The sequence below is a fragment of the Bubalus bubalis genome, chromosome 20, assembly GCF_019923935.1.
Source record: "Bubalus bubalis isolate 160015118507 breed Murrah chromosome 20, NDDB_SH_1, whole genome shotgun sequence".
Lineage (NCBI taxonomy): Eukaryota > Metazoa > Chordata > Mammalia > Artiodactyla > Bovidae > Bubalus > Bubalus bubalis.
The window spans coordinates 35,675,836-35,685,292 of NC_059176.1; the positions used below are offsets into that span (position 1 = coordinate 35,675,836).

Here is a 9,457-nt window from a genome sequence, read left to right on the forward strand (position 1 = left end):
CCTGCAGATCAATTATTATAATTAGTAATTGTCAAATTTTCTGGGCACAAAATCAACTCAAACATTAATCATCTCTCTATATAATAATAGTTAGAAAATGAAATTTGAAAAAAAAAACATTAAAATCATGGGAATGGTGAAATAACTAAGTATAAATCATAAAGATATTCCACATTCATGTTTGGAAGAGAAAATACTTTTAAGGTATTCATTCTCCAAAAGTGATCTACAGATTCATTGCACTCAGGAAGTATTTCACAGAACTTTATTGGTTCTAAATAGATGTGGAAAACCAGTAGCCAACATTGGAGAAGACAGGCTTAAAGAATGAGAATAAGATGGGAGCTCTTGCTTTAGCAAATGAAGTCATAGTAATGAAGATAGTGTGGTACTGATGGAGCCATAGAGACATAGATGACAAGATAGAGACCCCGCACACACTGAGACATTCTACACAAATATAGAACACTTGGTTTATGATGGAGTTTTATGGCAGAGAGTGGTGAGAAACTTTTTTTTTTTTTCCTCCTAAATAAGTGGTGCTCAGGAAAATAAATGTCTCTATGGTGTCTTTAAGGACACATCTTTCTACATGGAAAAAAACACTTGACCCTGCTGCACCCTCTCCTGCTTCTTGATGCTGTGGGCCCCCAGGGTGACGCTGATTGAGCTGCACAGAGAACAGAGTAGAGATATGAGGAGCGTGGAGTGACAGGAGATACAGCCCAGGAGCTGTGACGGGCCGGCGACCTCAGGGCAGGGCCGCAGCTGAGGGGAAATTGAGGTGACAGACAGCCCTGGGGGGGTGACACTGTGTCTTGTGCTTTTCAATAACACGAGTGCAGGGCTTCTGGGAGCTTTCTCAGGAATATTGTGAAATTCATGTGAGTTTGCAGGAGGAACTTATAGAGGTGACTTTTCTAAAATCCTCACGTCCGAGGGCATAACGCATCCCAGGATCTCAGAAAATGTTCTTTGGCTGCACAAGTGGCCTCCCATTAGCTTTTGGCTGAGGTTGTTGGGGATAATACTGTTGGGATTTCAGGTCACAGGGGTGGGTGGAGGGCACTGCCACAGACAGTGGAGTAACTAAAGGCCTGAGAGGCAGGGGAGGTGGGACAGAAAATGAGCTGCTTGGGGCCTGGGAAAGAGCCAAGACACATGGAGAGCTTTGGGTGCTGTCATCTAGCACCTTTGATCAATCTCACACCTGGTTCCTATCCTGGACAAGAGTGAGGGGTGGAGGCACTGGTTCATAAGCCGGGTCCACTGACAACCCCAGTACTGTGGTTGGTTTGTCTGAGTTGTCTTTTTCTGGCTGGTGTGAGGGATTTTACTTACTTGTGTTTTGTAGCTTCACATCCTCTACCAAATGCACAACCCATTCCTCTGGTGGTGAGAGAGAGTCTGAGACCCATGAAAGATCTTAGTGAAAATCTTCCTGATTGCCTGCCACCTCTCCTTGCTGAGTGTCTATGTGGCATCAAACTTGTGTTCTTGGTTGGGATGGGACCTGGTTCAGAAATTAGAGCTGCGCAGAAGGGTCAGGACTGTGGGAGGCTTAGTGAGATGGGCTACACCCTCAGGAATGGGCGGTCACTCACCAGTCCCAGCCCAGGAGGCAGAAAAAAGGCCATCAGGAATAGGAGTGGCAGCATCTTCCCGAAGGTCTGTCTAGGTCACAGCTGCTGGGGTTTCTTCCTTCTAGACACAAAGCACAGGGGAAGGAAGGAAGGAAGGGAGGCTCAGTGTCCCCACAGACATCCCAGAGGTGTGCTCCCCCCTAGCCGGGTGTCAGCATGCCACAGATGACCACCTTCTCTGCCCTGGATTGGGAGAGAATGACACCGTCACCACACTCGCATACAAAGACTCACCAGAAGGAATAAGAAAGTGAAGCCTGTGGTGCAGCCCATGTTATCTAGTCCAACCTTGTACTACTTGCCAAGCCACAGTCCAATAAATCGCGAGATGAGTTGTTGAAACAAGGAACAGCAACTTTATTCAGAAAGCTAGCAGACCAAGAAGATGGTGGACTCATGATTCAAAGAACCACCTAACCTGAGTTAGAATTCAGGCTACTTTTATACAAGAAGGGAACGGAGTAAAGTCAAACATTTCCTGGTTCCACTAGCCCCAGGACGGTTGTGTTAATTTCTTCTGTCCTGCAGTCTTTCATCAGTGGACTTGTTTCCTGTGAGCTAAACAAAAGTATTTTAGCTGAAAGCTCATTACTTGAGAGCCAGCGTTTCCAGAGATGTGTAATCATGTATAATTAATGTTATAGGCAATATACCATTAGTGATTAACAGAATACCAGAGTTCTTCCCCATCACACCAAGAGGAGCTGGATCCCCAAGAGCCCCTCAGTAATTGAATCTCCATTTCTCCACTCTTGATACTTTTATGATTCTGATAATATCATGAATAATTATACAATAGGGGAGGCTCAGGGATATGAGAGATTCAGCTCCTGCCCCTGTGAAGTTGGCAGGATGCAGAGGTAGACCTAGAATAGGTGGGTACAGAGCAAGCTGGTGAGCACTATGATGAGGGGTCTGCTTGTTGCCAAGTGTGAGGAAGTGGCTGAACTTGGTTTGGGAGCAGATAGACCTGAACTCACCAAAGTGAACCAAACAGCAACCCCATTTCCTATCTTGCCAGGGTTCCAGCCTCACATTTTTGTTGTGCTTACAATCAGCTCTTCAAATGTAAATATTCTGTGACAGAAATTTTCTTATCCCACAATGTTGAACAAAAGTCTTGGACTTGATACTCATTGGACCAAAACCAACCATCACCGGGTCCTTCAGCATTCAGTGACCTGACTGGCTCGCCTGTGCTGAGGTATCCAGCATCCCTTGAGCTGAGTTGGCGGCTGTCCCATCCAAGTCAGGGTTCCTGTGAGGGGAAAGGCCTTCCTCTCCAAAAATGCTGGTTACTGGTGTGAGGTGATGAGATAAGTCATGGTGATCACCCTAATAATTACTCTCCACTAATATTCCCTGTCCAGAGACAAGAGAACCACATCTCTGATGTCTCTGGGCCAGGCCATCCTGAACATGTGCAGATGATTCCAACACTGTCCCCAGTGTGAGACAGAAGAAAGAGGAATGGAAAAGATCGCATGAGTTCTAAACAAGCCAAGTCCCAGTGAGTTGTAGCAAGAGCATCTTATGAATAAACAGAGCGGAAGGACACAAGTTTAACCATTGATGATGATGATCTGCGGATGGTGAAATTGTAGGCAATTTAAATTTCTTACTTATATGTCCTGTATTTAGCTGTCTTTATATGATTATATGTGTTGTTTTTACATGCAAAATACATTTTGCCATGGTGGAAGTTCACTCACCAGGCAAACGTCCAGCAAATCACTTCTGTTTAGCCCAGCCTTCTCTAAGCTGCATGTTTTAAAAATGAGATTACTTTCCTGAATAGATTCTTACATGAAAATTCAGAGATTATTAAAAGATAGAACAGAAAAAATTATTCAGTAAGCTATTGGGTATGGGACACCTTTGAAATATTAGGATACCTTGCATCTAAAAATTTTTGTTACTATGATTTTCCTTTATAGAAACATACATACATGTTGGAATGATGGAGATGGGAGAGGCTAGCTCAGCCCAAGGTGGAGGAGCTCCTTGAAGGTCACTTGAGGCTGAAGGAGGATGTGCCCTCAGGACACCAGAGGCTGCACAGGGCCCTGGGCCCAGGACCCCAAGACAGGGCTGTGACAGGCACTCAAACCGGGCCTAGGAATACTGAAGGCCTCCTGGAACTTTCTCAGGCTTCTGACCTCTGTCTCCTCTGATGCAGGGAGGGAACACTCATGGGGTGAGCTACACCTTTGTAAACCTCCCCCATTTCTGTTAGGGTGGACAAGTGCCCCCCATGACCCCAGAGTTTCTCAGGTGGTCCCCTTTCCAAATCTGGATTCTCTTCTGTTGCCCCCTGGGCACTGGGATGTGGGGGAGGGAAGTAGGTGTTGACAAGGAGGAGGGCATATGGATGAGACACAAGGGTCGTGGACCAGGGGGTCCTGTGTTCCTGAGGAGGGGTCTCCCTTCTCTGATGGAGCTCACGGGCAGCCTGAGGGGGAGCTGGCACTGGGGACATGTGACTGGAGGGAGCTGGCTGTAGGTACAGCAGAAGATTTTATTCTAGAGAATGGAAGGGAGGGGTGGGAGGAGCAGTGTATGTGCTGGAGGCGGAAGCTGCTAACAGATCAGAAATGTGAACAGATGTTTCCCTGACAGAGAAGGTACCTAACGAATTTGTGAATAATGGAGCAATCAGTGATTTCTTTTCAAGAGATGAATGTTTATTAAGTTCCAGGCAACCTTCCTCCACACATTTTGACCAATACTTCCAATCCCAGGGAACATGGAGGGGTCCATTCCGAGGACACGTCATGCTGATCCCTGGCGTTTGTACCGTCTCATTGTTGTCTGGATCCAGGACAGAAAGCTGGAGATTCTGGTGTAGACATTTGGAGGTGTCCCATCATCTTTTCCATAGGACACAATGCCCTGGGCCACACCATTACACACAAGCGGGCCCCCAGAGTCACCCTGTGGGTAGAGAGAGCAAGGGCTGAGCTCACCTTCTTCAGGTCTGGTCTCCCTGCAACCCTGGGGTGGGTGGGCTCAGTTAGAGGTCCTGGCTGATATCAGGGCCTTGTTGGTCCTGAGGTTTCATCCTGGCATTGACAATCCTGCTGCTCCTCCTGCAGGAAACCTCCACCCGTTTGTGACTGTGGGGCAGTGTTCACGCCCCAGGGACACAGGACAGTGTCCAGATAGGAGGACAGGCTGGGGACACAGGGGCGGGCTTTGTTCCCACAGCCACCCATCGTCCCAGCTCAGTTGGGCCCAGGGTTTTGCACGGATAACACTGGGGATCTCACCGAGAAAGAATTCTTCCTCGTGCTTGGATCTCCAGCACATATCTGTGTGGAGGGGATGTACTTTTTGAAGCGAGCGATACATTTCTCCTCACTTTGGACTTCAAGATCTACCTCCTGTAGTTTGTCTGTAGAGGGCATATTTACCCCCAGTTGCCCCCAGCCGGCCACACTGCACATCATCCCTGGCTTCACCTTCGCCAAGCTCCTGGGCAGGTTGATGGGGCTCACTGCATCCGTAATGCCAGCCTTCCTAGTCAGCTGAAGGTAGAGGAAAAGCATTCTCACCTACTGTTGGCCCACAGAGGCGGCAGGACAGTAATGGGGTTGCCTTCTTCTCAGCATTGGGACCACGGAGGGGTTGTACAGGAGGAGGGTCAGGAATGGGTTCATGGGGGATGCAGAACCCTGGATGGAAGGGTCCCATACTCAGTGCAGCCACATGTCCCACCTGCAGTAACATGATGTCGTTGGCCAGAGTCTCATCATTATAGCGTGGGTGGGGGATGGCTCTTCTCACTGGGATGACCTGCTGGGTCCTCTCTCGTTCCATGATGTTGTGGGCCCCCAGGGTGACGTTGATTGAGCTGCACAGAGAGCAGAAACAGAGGCGGCGTCACAGGAGAACTGGTCCAGGAGCCAGGAGGAAAGAGCACAGCTTAGGAGAGGGCCAAACTTGGGGCGGGGCAGGGGGAGGGTGTGGCGAAATTCTAGGCGGTGGGCCCTGGGGCTGAGCATCTCTAAACTGTCTGCTCCCTGGAAGCCTGGGCAGGGTGGCAGTTCCTGAAGTCCACGGAGGGTGTTCAGTCCTCCTCGAGCTTGACTGTCTCTAAGGAAAACATGAATTTCTCACATTTGCACTGTGGGCTCCAGGCCACAACCTTGGCTTCCTTATGTTCCAGGTTTGACCAGTCCCTTCTCTCCATGCGCGACTGGCATTGACTGTCCCTCCCTCCCCAGTGCTCCCCTGTCCTCTGAATAGCTTCCTGTGTTACCTGGAGGCACAGGTCTGCAGCTCCTAAGAGGGCTCCCCGGGAGGGCTCCACAGAGGGGCGGGGCCGCACTGCTCCTCACCTTCCCAGGCAGTGAGCCGCTGTCAGCACGAAGTCCTCACGCACGAGGAAACCCCCACAGCGGTGAGGTTTCCCTGAAATCTTGAAGAGAAGGAACGCCATGTAGGGACGGGAGTGTGGCTTGGCCTCGTGGCCCCCGATGATTTTCCCTGAAAGAAAGATTCCAGCCTGCCCGCTGTGCTCATGGAGCCAAAGTTTGAACAGGGGAGATGGGATCAAGGTTTCACTGAGTTCAGAAATTCTCTTAGATGGACCAGGCCCAGCTGTGCATGAGAGTAGCGTCTGAGCAGGTCTGTTCGTGTGGGGTGGGACTGGGCCTCTGAGGGTGGGACCGTCACTCACCTGCCTCCCCGGTAGGGGACAGAAGGGCCACCAGGAGCAGGAGCAGGACCATCACTGCAGGAAGACTGCCCAGATCTGAGCGGCTGCTGCTTCCTTCTGGTCTTTTAACCCTGAGTTGTCCCCTTCCATGCTCTGGCCTTTGTCACATGAGCCTTATCTGAAAACCTCAAACCACTTCTTTGTAGTCAGAGTGGACTGTTTATTTGTATTTAATTAAAGCCTCTGGTAAGTTTTCATCCATTGGGTGGGGTGGGGGTCAAGGGGGGTGGTTGCATCAGCCAGTCCTTAAGCCCTCAGGTGCCTGAGCCCCAGAAACCTGGGCCTCATGATGATAGATCAAAGAAAGTCTTTGCGTGGTTCATATTAGATCACCAAGGTGATTGTGCATTGAGACGAGATTCCTTGCTTCATATAGAGGAGATAAACCATCATGATCAGACTATAAAGGCAAGATCCACAGTGTGGAATAGACATAATGGTGTGAAAGTGATGCTGAAGAGGGCTTATTCCACCTACTAAAGGACTCAGTGGTTTAAAACAACAGCAACATGGCTTTACCCACAGCTGCACTTTGGTCTGGATACAGTGCAGATGGCATCCCTCTACTCACCTTGGTATCAGGGCTGCTCGAAGCCTGGAGGCTGACCCACTTGAAGGATTGCTCACACATGCCCAGTGGTTGGTGCTGGCTATCCACTCAGCACGTTGGTTTTTCTCCATAAGAGCCCCTCAAGTTGTCTCACTTCATGGGATTCTTTGGCTCCCTCATAACACAGTGGTTGGTTTCCCCAGAGTGAGCATCTCCTAAAAAGTGAGCCATCTAGAAGCTGTGTTTTTTTCGTTACCTAGATTTTGATGTCATATGGCACCTATTCTACCTTATTCCACTGCTTAAAGCAATCAAGAGCTCCCCTCACCCAAATTATAAAAGGAGGGCCCTAGACCTCCTTTGTTGCAGTCATGTAAGAAGAGCCTGTGGGATGGAGATATGCAGCGGCAGTCATGTCCCCATCATGAAAATGGGGCAAGTCATGGAATCAAAACAATTGTTGTTTCAAAACATCTTGATCCCAAGCTTCTTAAAAAGCAACAACACCTTAGTTAAAGAAACAAAGCTCATGGTCAACAATGATTCTGGCAAGTGAGTCACAGTGAACCAAGCGGTGTCCTCATCCCACATGGGCTTGGACACCCTGCACTGGATGACCTGGATGAGATATCAGAACGCAAGTGAAGTGAGGAATGCTGCCTTCCATAGGGAATGCAGAAGGGCGTGGGAACCTACTCCAGTATTCTTGCCTGGAGAATTCCATGGACAGGGAAGCCTGGCAGGCTACAGTCCATGGGGTCACAAAGAGTCAGACATGACTGAGCGACTTTTAGTACTACTACTACGTAGGGAGTGAACATCCAACGGCTGTGAGGAGGCTGCTTACACAAGGGTTGACCACTGGTGGTAAAGGAGCTCAAGGAGGATTCAGGGACTCCCACAGAAAGGGCAGTCTGGTGGGATGTGTCAGAGCAGGACAAATAGGGCGAGGCAGGCATGGCTTTGAAGCGGCTGCCTGACGTGGATTGCCAGAGCCTGGGTGGGGAGAGCAGGGGATACACTTGGAGAAGATGAGTAAGAGATCTGTTTTATAAATCTCTGTGGGGACTAATAAAATAATTAAACATATTAAGGCAACTGACTCAGTTTCTTCCTGTCTGAAGATTAGATGGTATTGGTGGCATCAATGATAATTTCCTGGATTTGATGGCTGAATTGTAGTCACATAAGCGTTTCCTTGTTTGTAGAAATTGCCCTCTAAAGTTTTTGAGAACTGATGGAACACCATGTCAGCAACTTTACTCTCAAATGGTTCAGGAAAATAAAAGTTTTTTGTATTATAATTGCTACTTTTCCATAAGCCTGAGATTATTTCAAAAGTAAAAGGAGATCCATAGCCTTCACATAAATGAACAACAACCAGTTTGAAGATACATTTGAAAAGATAATCCGTCACAGCAGCAACAAAAAACATAAAGAGCTTGCGAAAAACATAAGCAGAATTGTGAAACACTATTTGAGCAAAATGTTAAAGGATTCTTGAAAAATATAAAAACAGACTTTAGAAATAGAAAGATAGTCTTAGTTCTCTGATAGGGTAGAACCACACCAAAAAGGCACTGATTCTCCCAAAGTTAATATAAAAATGTGATTCCAATTAAAAGAAATTTTTTTCTCCTAGTGTTAGGAAGTTCTAGCCAATGTCTAAAATTTATTTGGAAAATAGCATGAAGGAATAACTAGTCAGATATTAAAAAACATCCCATAAGATGTATTTTCTGAAAACAGTGTGTTGCCCACTCATGATCAGACAGACAGACCAAAGAAAACGAATAGAAAATCCAGAAACATTCCCAAGCACATATGAAAATGTAGTTTACACCGAGGTGACATTTAATCAATGATATTAGGGCAATAAGTTAGTCACACATCGCATAAACCACCTGAGTAACTGCAAAATATGAGACACAAATGTATGAAATAAAACCATAGTAATAAATAAATGTGGACAAATCCCTTCATAAAATTAGAGGTCTTCTAGCAATGACTCTAAATACAGAAACATTAAAAGGAGAGATTGATAAATAAATTGTGATATGTAAAATACAGTTTTTTAAAGTTTATATCTCAAAAATCAAGCATAAGCAAAACCAAAATACAGACAATAACTCTATATTTTGTCAAAATACAGACAAAACACAGAAAAAAATTATTGCAACATATATTACAAACAGTTGATCTATATAAAAACAAAGAGTTAGAAAAATCTAAAGAAGAATCAAGCAGAGCTGAAGAATACAATAACTGAAATTTAAAATACACTAGAAGGAATCAATAGTAGATTAGATGATACAGTGGAGTGGATCAGCAAAATAGAAGAGAGAGCAGCAGAAATCACTCAATCTGAACAAAAAAAAAAAGAGAGAGAGAGAGAAAGTTTTTAATGAGGACACTTTAAGAGAACTCTGAGATAATGTCAAGGATACTGATATTCACAGTCTAGGAGTCCCAGAAGGAGAAGAGAGAAGAAAAGGGTTAGAGACCATACTTGAAGACATAATAGCTGAAAACTTCCCTAACATA

At 46.5% G+C, this 9,457-nt stretch overlaps 1 protein-coding gene across 1 annotated transcript; it reads right to left on the bottom strand.

Moving 5' to 3' along the window:
• Nucleotides 1-4,083: 4,083 nt before the first annotated feature.
• Nucleotides 4,084-8,394, bottom strand: LOC102397582 (duodenase-1). Its single transcript, XM_025271205.3, has 5 exons — nt 6,325-8,394; nt 5,984-6,131; nt 5,361-5,496; nt 4,913-5,170; nt 4,084-4,577 (listed from the first exon to the last, which is right to left on the bottom strand). The coding sequence occupies exons 1-5, from the start codon at nt 6,374-6,376 to the stop codon at nt 4,416-4,418; spliced, it is 756 nt and encodes a 251-aa protein (XP_025126990.3). The 5' UTR covers nt 6,377-8,394; the 3' UTR covers nt 4,084-4,415.
• Between the last annotated feature and the right edge of the window lie 1,063 nt (nt 8,395-9,457).